This window comes from Hakea prostrata, chromosome 5, assembly GCF_041222555.1.
Source record: "Hakea prostrata isolate BN-2017 chromosome 5, UWA_Hpros_2, whole genome shotgun sequence".
Taxonomy (NCBI): domain Eukaryota; kingdom Viridiplantae; phylum Streptophyta; class Magnoliopsida; order Proteales; family Proteaceae; genus Hakea; species Hakea prostrata.
The window spans coordinates 39173872-39193227 of NC_142604.1; the positions used below are offsets into that span (position 1 = coordinate 39173872).

The following is a 19356-nucleotide window of genomic DNA, read 5'->3' on the forward strand; positions in this document are numbered from 1 at the left end:
TGCCAACTTATCAGGCTTGCTCCACGGTCTTCTTCACAAGCTTGACCTTTCGGATGTCCTTTAGCATTAAGTCAATGCAATAAGCAGCACATGAAGTCCAAAAGAGCCTATATCTGTCCATCCATCAAGGCATCAATACAAAGTTATAAAGTGTACATGTAACGTAAATGTATGTATTTAAAAATAAAAACTAGTACTATATGTTTTGATACTTGGATTTCCTTGCATATTCAACCATCTTTCTTGTAGTTGGAGCCATTATCAATCACAATTTGAATCACATTCTCCACTCCAACCTCCTTCACCACTTGTTTTAATAATTTATAAATGTATTTTACATCCTTCTCATCAAATGCATCTACTGACTTGAGGAACACTGTCCTCCCATCACAATTCAACATGAAATTGATGGACTGTCTAGTGGGACCAGTCCCACCATCAACCATCACAATCACTCCATAACATGGGCTTTAATCCATTAATATACTCATTTAACTCCTCCTTATGCTTAGGCAAATGGACATTATATATCTCATATGGAGTGGGCCCTATACACCACTCCTAGCCCTACCTATCTCCTCAATTATATCCCTATAATTGGCCCTTGGGCTGTATGTGTTGGAATACTATGGTAATAAGCACATTTGGAGAAAGTCATCCCCACTTTTTCCTTCACACTCCCCCATAGGTGCTTCAACTTTCTCTGCTTTTGCTCAGGGCCAGATCATTGCAAAGAATCTCCATATCTGAATCTGTAGGATGTCTTGATTGCGGCTCATGGGATAGGAACCTCTAGCCTCAAACTCTGACTCCTCCTCATAGGGACTTGGGAGCTACCTGTGCCTCCCATACCTGCTGGCTCTCTAGAGGACCCACAACCCATAGACCTTTGTTGCCTCCTCATGTTATCAACCCTCTACTACTCCCTACTCATCATCGCCCTCCTGATCTGTTTGGCCTCTGGGTAAGGGTCACATCCATACTCTCTTGGCTCCTCTAGATAATAATCCTCGGGCACTCAAAGGTCATCTAGGCATGCATCCTCAAACTCCTGCCTCTTTGTTCTCTTCTCTTTCCTCTTTTGCTTTCCCCCACTAATATTTGAGGTCATTGCCTTCTTGACCTCTGAGGGTACCATTTGGCACCCTATTACATCCCTATTTCCACCAACTAGATGCACCTTCAGTCTAGAGCCCCACCTCCTCTTATTTGTTTCTTGCAATAATTACACTTGCTCTTCCATTAGTTGTCAGTGGCCTCCCGTGTTGCCAAGCTATGTCTAGCATCTTTGAAAGAGAGTGTCTGATACAAGAAATTAGGGGTGTAAACGGTGTGGTTTGGAGCGGTTTCAGGTTGGGCTTAACGGTTTCGGGCTGAAAAACACCTAGCCCAAACACGGCCCATTAACAAAATAACGGTTTCAGGCCAGTTTCAAGCCAGTTTCGGTTTGGTGTGGATAGGGTTCGAGCTAACTAACAGTTTGGGTTAACGGTTTAAACTCGGGTTGATTAACGGTTTATGGTGTAAGAAAAAGAATAAGAAGAAACAATTGAATATCCTACAACCAAAGCAAAAATTATATGAAAAACAAAGTTGCTATTGGTCAATTTCCATTAAAAAAAACCCACCCATTCTATAGAAATCAAGAACCTAAATATTAAGTAGTGAAATGACTATTTGATCTTTGAGTTCATGCTTAATTTTTTTAATTGTCTATACCAACTACCTAATAGTAATATAACAATTCAAATATTATTTAATGTAAAATTACAAAACGGGTTATAACGAGTTGCGGTTCGGTTTCGGGTTGCTGCAGGGTCCACCACCCTCAGCCCAATTACGGCCCATTAAGGTTCGGTTTGGGCCTGTTCGAGCTATAACGGGCCGGTGCGGTTCTATTTTAACGGTTCGGGCTACAAATTGACACCCCTATAAGAAATACACACTAAGTATCTTAAAAAGCTCCACAATATGCTCCAAAAATTACATACATGCTTCTAATAATAACCTCTTATTTTTAAATATAAAAAAAATGTATAAGTATTTTTTTAATATATAAATAATTTTAAAAAATATAAAATCCACACTAATTATCTTAAAAAACTCCACAACATGCTCCAAAATTGCATGCATGCTTCCACTAATACTCTCCTATTTTTAAATTTAAAACAAAAATTAATTTGTATTTTTTAATATTTAAATATTTTTTAAATTATTTAAATATATATTAAATATAGTAAAAATAGATAATTAACAGAAAAAAATTCATTCAACACCACAGCAATATGGTGTCTCAACACTCACATACATTAATTTGAAGCTCATACATCTATTATACATATACATTATTAACAATATACATAATTTACAAAATAATTTTTAATAACAGAAAAATAAAAATAAAAATAGTAGGAAGAACCAAAAATTAATTTTGACACTACAAATTCATAGATCGACACTCTAGAGTAAACATACTTAAATTTGGAAGCAATCCAAGAAGATTTAAGGCACAAACAAAACAAAAATAAAAAAAAGGAGGAAGTTGGTTACTCACCTTGCAAGATTTGAGAAAATCCACAAATAGAAGACCAAATTTACTGTTTGAATGAATGGAGTTCTAGAAATTAGGTGAAAAGAGGGATGAAAGCAAGATAAATATAAAAAAATTTAAAATAGGGTCGAAATCAGAGAGGCGATAGGTTGATATGGTCAAAAATCTCAAAAATCACTTTATGTCAAAATAACAACCGAAAAAGGTAATTTTATAAACCGCGAAGGTATCGTTTCGGGTTGATATTAAAAGATACGAAATATCATGTTGTATTGACCAAAATATTGTGTCATATCGATCTATACGATACATTTCGTGTTCCTATCTTGCATTTCGTTTTGTTTTTTAAAATTGCAGACATTTCAACCGAAATTTCGACAATTTCGGTCAAATTTTCTTCTATGCTTCTAACATGTAATAATTGATATAGCTCCTTATCCTATGAATCCCTAGATTTATTTGGGTGGTCAAACTATTCAATTCTACAATGTTTCGGTTGTTTCAAAAGGGTGAACAATGAAGAACAAAAGTTTTTTGAAAAATGTGCAACCACCAATGGTACTACTGCTCCAACTGGTTCGGAACGTTATCCTACTCTTCCTCCTCTTTGGGTAAGATTTGATGGGACAAACTATTTGATTTGATCTCATTCAACATATCTGACAATTGCTAGAAGAGGACTGGTTGGCCATATTATGGTCACTATAGTCAAGCCTACAACCACCAACACTTCCTCAAGATAAGTGGATTTCGAATGAGTCTCTCATTATGTTGTTTCATCTAAATTCCATGAATCTAAATATTGCCAAGGGATATTTATTTCATGGTACTGCAACCTATATCTGGAAGGCAATCATAGAGGTTGGGGAATGATGCATAAGTTTATGAGCTACAGAAGAAGCTTCATGAGACTAAACAAAAGGAACCGACTGTGGTCCAATATTATGCTAAGTTTCAATCTCTTTGGCAGGAGTTGGATCATTATGGGGATTATCAACCCACTAATCCGGATGATGTGGCTACTTATAGGAAGATTGTTGATAAGATTTAGGTATATGACTTCTTAGCTAGTTTGAATGTGGAATAAGATTAAATCAGGGTACAAATATTGAGTCATTCTCCCTTTGCTACATTAAAAGTCTTATGCCCTTGTTCGGCGTAGGGAAGTCGTTGCTTAGCCATGCTTCATGCTCATATTGTGGAGAAATCAGCCCTATAGTCTGCTAGTGCCAAATTTGATTCAACCAATGAGATTGTCAAGTATAAGCACTATAAAAAACCATATTATACCAAGGCCAACTATTGGAAGCTCCATGGGAAGTCTAATGAGCAAAAGAGGGCACGAAGGAAGGGCAAACCGTAGGCAAATATTTATAAGACTGTTCCCACAATAACTACTGCGGACATTGGTCTTTCCCACGAGTAATTATCTACTCTGCAGCGTATTTAGCAACCTTTTACTGCTAGTGATGCCTCTACTATTGCTCCTTCCACTTCCCAAACCAATTATTATCTTGCGACATCAGGTAACACTTTTACAAGCTTCCATGTTTCTTATGTTTCTGCTCCTTAGATTATTAACACAGGAGCTATAGATCATATGATAGGTTCTACATCCTCTTTCTAACATTATTCTCCTGCCTCAGGGAAAGATAAGGTTCGCATTGCCGATGATTCTCATTCTTCCATTACTGGAAAAGGGACCATTCATCATTCTTCCTCTATTTCTTTGTCTATAGTTTTGCACGAATCTTCCTTCTCTAACAATCTACTTTTATATTAGTAGTCTTACACATGACTTGAATTGTAAAGTGACAATTTTTCCTTCCTATCGTGTCTTTCAGGATCTGGTCACAAGGAAGGAGATTGGATGTGGTAAGCTAGATAATGGATTGTACTTACTGGAACCGATTGGAGGATCTCCTTCAGGTATAACTGCATCTCCTCATCAGGTTCATTCGGTTTTGTCAAACATTCATCAGTGGCATCGTAGGCTAGGTCACCCCCTCTAGGAACCCTCAAGAAACAACAACAACAATAAGCCTTGTCCCAACTAAATGGGGTCAGCTACATGGATTCTTGCCCTCCAATCAGTTCTGTTCGATGCCATGCTAGATTAGGAACCCTCAAGAAAGTATCCCTTAATTTAGTTTCCTCTTGTAACAAAGAAGTTTTTTTTTGTGAAGCCTGCATTTTTTTAAGCAGACTTGTTTTACTTATTTACCTTCTCTTAATAATAGAATATCCCAAAAAAATTAAAAGGAAAAGAAAGAAGAGAAGAGAGAAAGAGAGGAAGAGAAAGGATTAGAAGGAGATTTCTCGAGTATGATACCAAAAGGAGGGGGAAAGGAGAGGAAGAAAGGGGGGAAAGAAGGGAAAAGGGAATACAAGAAGGGAAAGAAGAAGGAACCCCAAAAAGAAGAATTACTGAGAACCTACATGGAGAGATGGAGGTTCTCATGTAATATGAGGACAAGGGAGGAGGGAAAGAAACAGGGAGAATGAAGGGTTGGAAACTATTGATGGATGAGTGGGAGGATGGAATTTCCAAGAAGATGATGAATTGATAATCAGATGATAATTTTTGTTAATAATTATTGTTGGATTTTTTCAGTGTTTTTGGATGAATTTTGAAAAAAAAAAAAAGGATTTGTTTGAAAAAAGAAAGAAGAAAAAAGAAAGGGGAAGAGGGAGAGGAGAGAAGGGAGAGAAGGAAAGAGGAGAGGGCCAGAAGGAGAAGGGAGGAGAGAAGGGAGCCAGACGGGAGAGGAGAGAGGGGACGAAGGGAGGGAGGAGAGGGGGAAGGGAGAGGAGGGGGGATGGACGAGGAGAGGAGAAGAGAGGAGGAGGGAGGAAGGAAGCAATGAATGTGTATAGGACAAGGCACAACATGGAGGAGCAAAGGGAAGGGGCAGGAAAGCTAAGAGGAGAAGTGGGGAAACCAAGAAATGAGAGTATGATAAAATAATTATGGGTAAACATGTCGACAGAAGAAGTTAGTGTATAAGTCAGTGGGTTTGATGAGAATTTGATTGAATGTTTTTTAGCATCTCTTTTGGTTTAAGTGTTATCATAGGTGACTAGCAGTGTGATTTTTGTGAGAGTTGTATTTTAGAGATAGAATCATCGATGTAATACTCAGAAAAATGGGCACCAAGAGCATGGGACCTCACTAAAGGAGATAAGGAAGAGAGGAAAGACCGCACGAAAGGGAATATCTGGAAGAGCAGGATATGCAGAGACCAAAAGGAAGAACCAGAGGAAGGAAGAAGAGAGGGACGATATAACAAGCGGAAGAGGAAAGACGGAGCCGGATACAAGAGCCCAGAGGGATGACGATGCCGATGAGAAGCAAGGACGAAAGTCTGTGGGAGGCCGGAAGTAAGATGGAGGGACTCCACCACAAGAGGCGCAGCGGACTCACGAGGAAAGATGCGCCGGGTCACACCAGAGGCAGCATATAACCACAGTCAAACATGATTAGTGAGTGAGCGCAGGGGGCAAGACGAGAGGAGCAAGTCTCGAGCATGGGTCAGCCAAAGACTGGGAGCAATGAAAATCTCGACTCAGGAGAGGTAAGACTGATAAGGCAAGCACCGAGCGAGAGGAGGATGTTGGGATACCCTCAAAGATGTATTGCGAAGCAGCACAGAAGGGTGTAGGCTCAAGCGCAAGAGAGAGAAAGCAACCTGCGGTCCAAGCAAAGTAACCGGGGTGGGAACAAAAAAAGAGTGGGCAAGCGTCAAGGGGACTAGTGGGAAGAAGAAATCAGCTGATTGCAAGGCGAAAGCGGTCATTTTGCCGTGATTGACCGAGCAAGAGGTATGACGTGTGTTATACCTCATCTTGTTATGTAACAAGTTCTACTATGCTGGAACTAAATCCTGTGGATTGTTGATTCAAGCGACAGAACACATAACAAGGGAACGGAGCCGTGGAATACCGTCGTATTCCAAGAGGAAGCAAAAGGATAACGATGGGGAACAGCTCAAGCGTGGAGGTTCATGGCATAGGCACATGCAAATTAGTTTTGCGAGGTGGGGAGGACTCAGATGTGTGTATGCTCCGGACATTGGGAAATCTTGTTTGTTATTTATCTTTTAAGACATGGTTTTAGAATTGTATTTGAAAACAATTCTTTGGTTTTGTATCGGGTGATACAGTTTATGGTTATGGTTTTCTTGATAATGGTTTCATTGTATTGGATACAATTGATTATTCATTTAATTCTAGTAATGCTTTTGTTTGCCAAAATACCGTGTGTATTGATTCTAATTTGTGGCATGCTAGACTAGGACATATTGGCTAGATAGGATGAACAGGTTGGCAAGAGAAGGTCTCTTAGGCCAAGGTTCACTATCTGATTTGCCAACCTGTGAGTCATGTCTAGCAGAAAAGCAACTAGAAAACCATTTAAAAAGGCTTGAGAGCCTCTCTTCCTTTAGAACTTATCCATTCAGATGTGTGTGGACCCATGAATGTGCATACTAGAAAAGGACAGTCATATTTCATCACATTCATAGATGACTATACAAGGTATGGTCACATTTATCTAATTTCTCATAAGTCGAAGCCGGAATGTTTTAAGAAATTCATGAGCTTGGTTGAGAATCGTTAGATAAAAGGATTAAAACTCTTAGAACGGATAGAGGTAGAGAGTATCTCTCCGATATGTTCAAAGGGTTATGTGATGAAAAGGGGATATCTAGACAACTCACTATTCAGGGACTCCACAGCAAAATGGGGTTGGAGAGGAGGAATAGAACCTTGCTAGACATGGTGAGATCCATGATGGCGCAGGCAAATCTACCCATCTCTTATTGGAGAGATGCTTGCTGAGGGCCTATATCCTCAACAGAGTTCCAACCAAACGGTTCCTTCCACACCATATGAGTTGTGGACCGGAAGGAAGCCGATTTGAGTTACTGCGCGCATGGGGATGTGAGATATGTTCACTCTACTTCTCACCAATATGGAAAGCTTGGACCCAGAGGAAGAAAGTGTATCTTTGTGAGATATTCGAACCCTCAAAGGGCCATGTCTTCATTGGACTAGATGAGAGTGAGAGGAGAACGGAACTGAGTCTAGGGATGCAACATTCTTGGAGAATGATTTTCCATCTCTTTCAGGAGTTAACAAAGAATCATCGGAATTCTTTGAGATACAAGATAGTGGTCTTGTCACTCCAGGGAATCAGATTCGGATAATGAACCCGGGGTTCATCCGAAGATCCTAGTGGGGAGTGGGAGTGCAGATGTGATAGCTACCTTAGACGGTGAGCAACGACATGCACTTGCGCCGTAGTAGGCGCGGGCTAGTTCCTCGTCGACGTTCGACATAGAGGATGAAGCCTACATGGTAACTCCCGAAGAGATCGACCGTGAGATGATTTAGTCGATGAGCATGAACCAAAGAGCGTGCGGGAAGCTCTTGGGGCAAGCCAAAGGAATGGAAAAGCAAAAAGGAAGAGGGAGGAGAAAGTAACAGGGGACGGGACGCGCAGGCCGAAAGGCGAGGGAAAAGGGGCAAGACAAAAGAAAGGCGGAGGACAGAGAGAAAGGCGAGGGCAAGGGCACACCCAACGAGAGGGCGTGAAGAGGAAACCCGGGAGGGAAGATACAGCCAGGCAGGGACGGAGCACGATGGAGAAAAAGCCCAAGGAGAACGAGGAAGAGACAAGGACAACCAAGGCGAAGAAGGACGAAAAGGCAAGCAAGAAGCAAAGGCAAAGCAAGCATCAGACAGGGAAGCCACAAGCATGATGGAAAATGGCAGCGAGGAAGACCAGGACACAAGAGATCGAAAAAAGCAGACACGACGAGATGACAACAGGCAGCAAAGAAGGAGCTAGAAACAGAAATGGTGTCCCGAGAAGAAGGACAGGGGAAGCAAGCAGGGGGCAAGATGGAGAAAAGGCAAAAGAGATAGGGTATCCAAGAGACTATATGACAATGTCTGACGAGATACAAATGCACAAGCAAACCAATGAACCGGGGAGAAGGGGAGAGCCGAAGGGCCAAGACCAGGAGAAAACCAAGATGGAAAGAGTCAAAAAGGGGGAGCCAGACGAGAGGACAGGCCGGAAGAGCAGGGGGGAGGAACCAACAAACCGAAGAGCAGAAAGGACAAGAGGAAGAGAACGGAGGAACGAGAAACAGGGACAAGGAGGAGCGGAGGGCAAGGAGCGAGGGAGACACAAGAGCGCAAACAACCGGAAGGCGAAGGCGGAGCACGGGGAGCAAGAAGAGGGAACCGACAGGAAGCAGAGAGGGCAGCCGCGGGAAGAGGCGGGGAGGAGAGACACGGGAGGATGACACAAAGAGGCGCCGCAGGAAGACGGCAGCAGCAGCAAGGACCCAAGACAGGGAAGACCAAACAAACAAGAGATACACGAGAGACAACACAAGAAAGAAAGGAAAAGCACAAACAGGATGGAGGACCAAAACCAAGCAAGGAGACAGAAAACGGGCAGAGAGGAAGACGAGACAAAGAAAAAGAGACAGAAACACGGGAGGCAGAAAAAAACAAGCAAAGGCAAGAGAAGGCCACAACGAGAGGGCCGAGGCAGAGAGAGAGAGGAGGAAGAGGAGGCAAAAACAGAGGCGAGGAACAAGAGAGAGGAAGAGAACGACAGAAGCACAAGGAGAGAGAGACAGGAGGGGGCACAAAAAGAAGGGAGGCAAGGGGGAGGAAAGACGAGGGGAGATGGACAAGAGAAAGAATGCTCAAAGAAAAAAAGGGCAGGAAGGAAAGAGAGGAGGACCAGGGAGCGACAGGAAGGTAGGAGAGACACAGAAACGAAGGGGAGTGGACGGGGGACCAGGCAGATAGAGACAAAGGGGACACGGAAAGGAGCAACAAGGAGGATGGGAAAGGAAAGGGAAAGCACAAAAGGGAAGAGGAAGAGGAACAAAGGAAAGAAGGGACGGAGGGAGAGATACAGCGGGAGGAAAAAAGGACAGGAACAAGAGAGAGAGGAGGAGGGGGAAGGAGGGGGAGGGGAACAGGCAAACCAGAGAGATTGTGGATAAGTGGGGAAGGGAGACGGGAAAAGGAAGAGAAAAAAGAACGGGAAGCAGGGGGAAAAGAGGCAGACGGGAACAAGAGAGAGATGAAGGAACGGGAAAAAGGGGGGACACAGAAGAAACACGGAAGGGGAGGGGAAAGATGATTAATAAAAAATGCCCAAGGGCAAATGAAACAAAGGGCGGACAAAAAGGTAAATAGAACCACCGCAAGGAGAAGAAGAGAAAGAGAGAACGAGAAAGGGGACAGAACGAGCAGATGTAGATGATCCACAAACCACGGCAGGGTGTGGAAACGGAGAGGAACCGCGAAACCTGGGGGGAACGAGAACGGATCAAACTCCAATACTAAGTAAGGGAAGCGAAGGTAAGGAATTCCCATCAATTAATTGAATTGGGGGGGGGGGGGGGGGGGCGGGGGGGAATGGGTTGCTGAAAGAAAAAAGGGCATCTATTAGAGATAGCCTGTTCTATTATGGTTGCTATGAATGTCCCTGACCAATACTGAAGTGATGTAATACTCAATGCCTCTTACCTAATGAATAGGATGCCTAGTAGGATACTTGGTTTTAAGTGTCCTAATGAGATGCTCTAAGGAGACCCTTTATTTGTTATTCTCCTAAAGGTTTTTGGATGTGTGTATTATGCTAGAATCATAGCCCACTAGAATAAGCTGACTCCCTGCAGCCTATGCTGCATATTTCTAGGGTATTCTACTACCAAGAAGGGGTACAAATGTTATCATCCTCCTTACAGGAGAACCATTGTGTCCATGGATGTAATATTTAATGAGTCTTACCCTCACTATACACCTTTTTAAGGGGAGAGTCATAAAGAAGAGACATTCTTTCCAACTTTGAACTTTCCTACCACGCACATAAACTCTCACACACGACCATAACACAACTTAGAAATTCAAAAAGAGAATCCTGACTAAGGGGAGACTTCGGCCAATACACCTGAGGACTCTAATTCTCCCCCTCTTTTTTCTGAGCCTTGTGAGGAACATGTTCAGAGGGAGGCCACTCCTATGAGGCACACTATCAAGATCTTTCAAAACAAGATTGACCAAAACAAGGAGGTACATACTTATCAGAGGAAGAATAACAATAGGCCAAAGTAGGTGGAGAAAGTTGACATGTTACCACTTCAGTCTCTTACTCCAGGATTAGATTATATTGTTCCTCATGAGGTGTCTTCTTCTATCTTCCTCTTGCTATTAGAAAAAGCGTTAGATCTTGTACTCAACATCCTATTGCTAAATACGTTTCTTATGACTCTTTGTTTGACTCCTACCATGCTTTTATGTCGCCTCTATCATTTGTTTCTGATCCTAAAAGTAGGCAGAAAGCCTATGCTAGAAGAAGACGAGACGGAAGGTAGTTATGGTAGAGGAAATGCAGACAATGAAAAAAATGATACTTAGGAGCTCGTTAAACTTCCTATAGGGAAAAAACCCGTGGACCATAAGTTGGTGTTTGTGGTTGGATCAGTCAATAGGTTGAAGGCTACACTGGTTGCAAAGGGGTTTGCCCAGACCTATGGGGTTGATTATCAAGAGACTTTTGCCCCATTTACAATACTAAACACTTTCAGAGATCTATTGTTTGTAGCTATGAACAAAGACTAGAACTTGCACTGACTAGACATAAATAATGCCTTCTTACATGGGGAGTTAGAGGAAGAAATCCATATGGAGATCCCAAATGGCTTCTTTGATGACAATATTGCAGGGAAAGTTTACTCATTAAAAATGTCATTTATAGGTTGAAGCAGTCTCCTAGATGTTGGTTTAGACATCTCTAGAAAGCAGTGACCTCTACCGAGTACAAGCTAAGTAATGTTCATCATATACTACTTATCAAAAAGTCAAGTAACAAGATCACTCTTCTCATTGTTTATATAGACAATATTGTCATCACTGGGAATGATGGGAGGGGGGATTACAGAGGATGAAGGACTTTATTGGTAAAGAGTTTGAATTAAAGATCTAAGGAAGCTACAGTACTTCTTAGGAATTGAGGTGGCGCGATCAAAGAAGGCCACATACCTATCTCAGAGGAAGTATGTTCTAGATTTATTATCTGAAGTGGGAACATTGGAGTGTAAAGCAGTTGATACCCCTATTAAGGCTAGAGCTTAACTCAAAGAGAAAGACGGAGAACCAATGGAGAAGGGAAGATATACTGGTAGGGAAGCTTATCGATTTGTCCATTGTTTATGCCGTCGGGCTAGTAAGCTAGTTCATGCTGGATCCATATTCAGCTTGTATGAAGGTTGTTACCAGAATACTACAGTATTTGAAGGGAACTCCCAAAAAAGGGATACTTTTGTCATCCACTGATAATCTAAAGGTAGAAGCATACACTGATGCAAACTAGGTTGGGTCTGATGACAAGAAGTCAATTTTAGGTTACTATACCTTTATTGGAGGTAATATAGTTACTTAGAGTAAGAAACAAAATGTGGTAGCTATATCCCAGTCAGAAGCTGAATATAAAGCTATGGTTCATGGAGTTTGTGAGCTACTGTGGCCGAAATGTCTGCTAGAAGACATTGGAGTTCAAGTTCCAAGCCCTATGACGCTGTATTGTGACAACAAGATTGCTATTAGTATTGCCAATAATCATGTGCAACATGATCGAACTAAGCACATTGAAATTGATAGATTTTAAAAACCTAGAATAAGGACTGATCTGTATGCCTTTTATGAGGTCTGGAGACCAAGTAACTAACATTTTCACTAAGGGTTTGAAGGAAGGAGATTTCCTCCCTATTGTAGGTAGTTAGGCATGACTAATATCTATGCCTCAACTTGAGGGGGATTGTTGGCTGGTTCAGTTCTGTGAGTGGTTTTTGTTTATTTATTTATTTAGTTTGTTATTTCTTATTGTGCAAGTTAGGGTAATTGTGTACTTTTCACTCTATTATAAATAGAGGGCTTAGGATCACATTGATCTATTCAAGGCCATTCTACCACAATCGTCTTTCTCAACAGACTCCATCTCTTTTGAAACCAAAAGGAAAGCCCCTTTATGACTTCCTTGTACTGATTCCCCAAGCAACATGCATGTTCTTGCCTCCTAGGGGATACTCTATCCCCTTCACAACTAGGCTCTGGTTTTTTGGTTTTGCCTTCCCTTTTGGAGGTTGTTGGCCTCTTGATGATGTAGCACATTCTTCTGTTGTTTATATATTCTTCCACTCACCCAAGAGAAAGACTGAACAACAACTAACATTTTTCAACTCTATTGATACTACTGTTTATCCAGCTTGAACTCCGTTGCATAATCTATTTTGGGACAAAAAACAAGTGGTCAGATGGACGGACTAATCTTGAGTGTAATATTTCCATGATATGTTCCTTTAATGACACGGCATCGGCACACCCACAGCTACCAGTGTCTGCAATATGGTTACTTAGTGAATAGTGTACATCAAAAAAGGTGGATTGCTTGCATTACTTGGACTGCTACAGTGCTTATAGAAGAATGGACACTTCGTGTGCAAGCTGAATAACCACAAAGCAATGCAGCAGCATGACCTGAGATGGGTGTGCATGCTAGCACTTGCAACAGTGCTCTGCATGTTTTACTCCAACCAAGCGTTTGCTGGCTGCAATAACATGCCTTTCCGAACATAAAAGATAAGCTCTTTTTACTTATTTCTCAAAGTCAAGCAAGAAACGTTTTGAACTTTGACTTAAGCCCACAGTTGGTGAATAATTTACAATGGTTAACAATTTCTGTGAATACAAGGATACGCACAAGTGGAATTTGACTAACCTCAGAAAATGATGTTTCGCTGGCTTCAAACTCATCAAATATGCATGGTGAAGCCTCTTTCAGAAAAATATCAGCTGCTCTAATTATGTCTTGAACAAGGAAAATTCGAACCCTCTGACCCTTCTCAGATAAAATAAAATTGAAAAGATCTTCAGTTGAAGCAACAACTGCACGCATGTCAAAGGATTTCCATCCAAAAACATTTGAAGTATTTGTGCTGCCGCTACCAGAAGGCCCTTCAGATGCTTTTGTCTGCTCAGATATTGCTACAATCTGAAACAAAACAGAAATTTTAGTCATTACTTTCCTTTTCATTTATTATTATCGAGAAGGGGTCAAGGATGCAAGGATCTATTCTTCCACAATGCACCCTCAAATTGAAACAACTGCTGCAAGTATGACTTTGAATAAAGCTGGTTGGAAAGTAAGGATAATTTTCAGTATAAGGTTATGTTGTTGATGATGCAAGTAAATGTCAGATATTATTTCAGGGTTTGAGGAAAAAAATCATCTTCTAAGTAGTTAGCGGATATATCCTAGGACAGATGAGACAAAAATGATAAACCATTCAACTAAATTAAGTGCCCATATACATAAGAAAGTGATGCAGAAGCATCCTTCGGTTGACCTTTATGTCAATCCAAATAAGCAGGGAACTGGCCAGTTTCTCATAGGGACCCCTTTCCATCCAACTCATTGGCCTTAAGAGTGCTGGTTCTAAGAATGAGTGATTGCCCTTCTCTGAACCTTACTGCCTGAACTGAGGGCAGCAGATAATACATATCAATTATTAAACAGGATGATACTTCTTTATCATTTGAGTTGTCCTGCCAGAGTGGTCACTCAAGATCTTTGGTCTCAACCTAAACCCGATGAAAAAAATGGGATCACTTCTTATGGATTTATTGAGAATAATTCTGATATAGTTCACCGCATATATTTCCATGATACCATTAATTCAGAAAAGAAAATAAGGAGAGGAAAGCAGGAGAAAAGAAGAAGAGAAGCTTGAGCTTGCTGTGGAGGCTCAGGATGGAAATCCTGAGACTCCTATTAACAAATCCCTTATTTGTAAGCTATTTACAGTTGTATTAACAATAGCAATCAACCTACAAATTCAACTATGAATAGAACTCCTAAACTAATGCAATTAGGACACTCAAATTTTACCCTTTTCCCATCGAGAGTTAGCGCCTGTAGCTAATTCAAGATGGCTCTAGTTTCTTCCAATTTTGCCCTTCCTAAAAATAACGTATAGTGATAAACGTAAAATCCTAGTTTGGGTATTGATAATGAGAATAAACATGATGTAACACGATAGGGGGAATCCCCCTAGAGTAGTTCCTATATTGGTTTAGGTTTATGATGTTAGAGGTTTCCTTATTAGACTACAGTTATTAGTATCCGAGTCTAAGTGAGTTTCTTATTTAGTTTTAGGTTTAATACGGTAAGTATTGAGAGTTATATTATAGTTTGAGTCTCCTTTTGTAAGTCTATTAGAGTTTATTATAAATATATGCTTGCTGGTATGGTAGAAGACAGATTCTATCATCCAGCCTTATCAGTAACTATTCTCTCTTCTTCTCCCTCAAGCTCTTTCTTGTTCTCTCTCCCTAGTACTAGTTTCAGATCCTAAGATTATTTACATGGTATCAGAGCCAAATCTATTGCTTGTTTGAGAGTTGTTTAAGTTTCTCATCAAAAGAACGGGGACCCTAGTGCAATGAAAAAAGATGAATTAGGGTTCCATAATGATATAACATGGGAATTCTCATGTTTTTTCATTCTGTAATTTCAATCAACTCTGGGATATACGTTTATGAAAGCTTTCAATATCCTAAAGAAAAAAACAACTTCAAGGTCGATTCTCGTCGGAAAGAAGAAGATTTAGTTCTGCAATTTCTTGTTGTGATCTAATATTTGTTTTTTGGAGTTTCAGATCTGCAATTTCCCTTCTTAAAGCATCAAGCTGCGATCGAGTTCCTGAGTTTTTTGAATTTCTTGAAACTCTTTCGGAGATTATTCTGCAATGATCGTTTTGAAGTTTCTGCATTCCAAAGTTTGCCATGGTGCGGCTGCAATCAGATCTGGTTTTTGGTAGATCCCTTCCCCACACATACACACACACACACAACCACCCCCCCCCCCCCGGGAAGAAAAAAAAAGAGGAGGAAACTGAAGAGGAAGAGGAAAGAAAGAAAGAATCTATCTTGATTTGTAACAGAAGTTGATGTATTCACATTGCTCAGCTTCTGAATTTCTTTTCTAAAATCTGTTTGTCTCCGTTGGTGTTCGTTTCTGCCATCTGAAGTTCACATGAAAGAAAGGACATATTAAATAAAAAAGAACAGGAAGAAGATTAGGGAAGTTGGGTGCAGATTTGGTGTTTGTTTCTGCAGTCTACTTCCATGAAGAAGAAGAAGAGGGAGAAGTTGGTCAATTTGAAGGGTTTGCAGTTGTTTTAAAACTGCTAGTTCAGTTGGCTTTTTGATTCGGTGTTGGGTCAGTTTTGGATTCAATTTTGGATTAGTTTTGGATTCAATTTTAGGTTCAGATATGGGTTCAATTCTTCATTTAAGTTTTGATTCAGTTTTTGGGGATCAATTCTGGTTCAATTCCTACTTTGTTTTCTGATTATGTCATCTAGTTCTGTTCCTGATTCGATTTTCTGATTCTGTTCTCGATTCTGTTTCCTGATTTTGTCTCTGATTCTGGTTTCTATTCAGTTTCTACTTCCTACACTTGCTTAATTTTGTGTTTCTATTATTGTTTGTTTCCATTTTTAGTTAGAATTGGTTCCCATAGTGTCTCCTTAAACTTAGGCTTGTAAGTTTAGCTTTCGGCTTTTGTTTGTATTTCCTTTTGGGGATTTCTCTAAATTTTTATTTTAGTTTTGGAATATTTACAGATTTGTCTTTCCTTTATTTGTCATTCTCATCTATTTGGGGTTTTATTTGTCATTGTGATTAAAGACACTGCGATTCTATTTATGAGATCTTAAGTTATGACATTTTTTAGGTGATTATTAGTTGCTTTTGTTCATGTGTAATGATGCATATTAAGGGGGAGATTGACGGTGTTGAGTGCAAGAAACTTTTTCTGTCTTTGATGGCATGTCTACAAGAAACTCTTTCTGGATTTGATGGACTCAAGAGTGAGTTTGACTGTTGGAGTGCCTTCCTTGGGTAGGCTTTTATGAATTTTGTGTAGTTTTTGGTGACTAAAGCTACACTTACATGGAATTTTTTTTGTAATCATGGGAACTGCACTTTCATGAGAAATTTTTGTGCGTGCATTGGAGCTGCAAAAAGGGTATGCAGCTCTTAAGATTGTTTACCTAGTACTGATTTCAGATCTTAAGATTGTTTACAATTACGATGCAAGCATACCAACGAACCACGTAAACTTTGGTGGAGTATTTTCTACTTGTAGATGAAAGTGAAATCCTTTTCTGCAGAATGGGTATGCGTCCCTTCTTAGGCCTGATCTCTCTTGGTTAAAGGCGAGGGAACATATGTACTAAGCCGGTAATTATGAATGTTCTAACTAGTTGCGTAAATAGAAGAAAGATTTACAGGGACATCACAATATGGGTTGTGGTTTGACTAAAAGGAACTTTTATTTACACTAATTCACCCCACCTTTCAGTGTCAACCCTAAAAAAATCAGCTATAAATTTGATTCTGATTCTAACACTATTATTATAAAGCATATTCAATACTTTAGTTTGTATCATCTTGTGGAATACTTGGAAGCACAAGTAGAGTTCACTCTTGTGACACATTAGACATACCCAAGTGACACATTTGACAGTCAACAAAGGCTACAAACCACCATGGACCAGATACATAATTACAAGTGGGCCCCGATACATCAAAATAAACTAAATCAAAGGAGCTGATCACTTCTATTATTAGATGAGTAATAAATAAAATGTGTCTGTTTAGCCAAAAAAAACATTCCTTACAAAAAAGAGTCATATTTATTACAACACTTAAATAAGGTTTTAATTGCACAGTGACCAAGTGTCTAATGGAGAAGCTAAATTCTACAATGACTGAGTGAATCTGTGGTGTTGGTGAAGAAGTTGCAGCAATGAGAGGAGCCTTGGTCAAGTAGGTAGAGACTATTTTTGCACCTAACATGTCCAATAGCCCTCTCTATCGCCAGATCCCATACAACACAATGACAAGGAAAAAAGGTAACTTCGCAATTAAAATCCCTAGTAAGGCTACTATAGATAAGAGGATGGTTGAAAAGGAGGGAGTATGCAAGAAAGAAGATAGGGTTAAGGTATAAGAACAATGAATGGCTCCTTACTAAAAAATGGAGGAGAGGAGATCCATTTGCCACACAAACTGTCTTTCCAGATAAAGATGAACATTAATGGAATTGAGTGGAGGAACCAGTCATGTGATCTGTAGCCCTAGAGTCAATAATCAAGGATTACAGTTCAAGCACAAAAGGCAGGGTAGAAATACCTGAATGGGCCTTATGATTACCAGAAGTAGCAGAGGCAATTGTAGATGTGTTAGTGGTTTTGGGGGCAACTTGTAGTAACCAACAGAGAGCTTGTAGTTGTTCATTGGAGAGCTTGGAGACCGTGTCAGTAGAATGCGTAGGGTCAAACTTCAGTTTGATTACCCTGAGTCTTCCCCCATTCTTTCTACGACAATCCTTTCTTTCTGCTTCAATATTTGTGGGCTTCTCGTGAAATTTTCAACAGTTATCTTTTGTATGCCATGGTTTACCACAGTATTCACATTTGGAGACTTCTTTTGGTGCTTTCGTAGTATTTTCCGGTCTGAGTTTGCCGGACTAACTTGTCAGGTGTAGAGGAAGGAAGCATAGCACAAGAACAATATTTTATGTACGAAGGCATACAATTCCTTTAAAATGGAAAAGGGATCTAGGTAGAGGATTTGAAGCCGCCAAAAGGGATCATACTCGTTACATCCAGTTAGGACATTGGTCTCATCATGGCGTTTGCAGTAGGCTGCAATGTCCTCCACATTGTTTGGCTGGAAGGTGTTATGATGGTCAATGTACTGCCACAAAGCACTAAGGATGTTGTAGTACTGCAAGAGTGAGATCTCCTTCTGTTTTGTCTCATGTGCTAGTTTATGGAGTTCATAGACTTGGGTCATTTCAAACTTTACCATATAAGCAGCAATCCAAATACTAGCAGTTCATTAGTTAAAAAGTCTGATGTAATTCTGGTCTCATAGATCTAACTAGGAATACTATTCTAGAGAGTCATGTGCAAGCCATTGATCCTCTGCAGGTCCAAGGTTCTTTGCTTTTACAATAGTGTTAGTAATATGTTCTAGAAGTCTTCAGCCGGTGATAGTGATGTGGGCAGATCTTGACCACAGTTTGATCCATCAAGGATTGTAAGAAGAGAACCAAGGGGCTGGTAGTCATTCTTGTCAGGATTTTCCGCTGTAGTGATTATAGGTTCTGCAGTTGTATATTTTGATGCAGACATCATATTTTTAATTTACATTTGTATGACACCAGATATAGGGTTCCAACCATGGTTCCTTGTGTCGGCGATTTATCGCCGACACATGGCGAAATATCGAGGTGTCGCTGAAGGGCGACACGATACCCCCCAGCAACACCGACTTAACATTTTATCGGCGATATATCGCCGATGGTCGACTTTTTCGATGCATCGGGCGAAGATGACCTGTCGCACTTCGGAATCTGCCGGTGCTTGGCGTCGATGTCGGTGCTGGTGGAGGAGCAGGACTGCAGGAGCTAGAGGAGGTCACGTCGTCGGTGATCGGATCTTCCACCAACTGATATGTTTTCGTCAAGAATGGCGCGGGAACCGATCGCTGCAACATCTTCTCCAATTCCGGATCGAAGAAAAAAATGAAAAAAACCAGTATAAAAACCCTAACCTGCAGATGATTTTTCAAAACATAAATGAATTGGATCCATCGGCTTGAACGAAGCACTATGTCGAAGACTCAAAACCCATTTCAAG

At 40.5% G+C, this 19356-nt stretch overlaps 1 protein-coding gene across 2 annotated transcripts in view; it reads right to left on the minus strand.

The window, feature by feature from the left end:
• LOC149015954 (Protein kinase superfamily protein) overlaps window positions 1-19356 on the minus strand; it is a 117604-nt gene that overhangs the window by 12794 nt on the left and 85454 nt on the right. For both annotated transcript variants that reach the window (XM_089156906.1, XM_089156905.1), the window contains one exon: window positions 13362-13634. In XM_089156906.1, the coding sequence (XP_089013032.1) occupies window positions 13362-13634 (273 nt within the window). The remainder of the gene's footprint in view (window positions 1-13361; window positions 13635-19356) is intronic.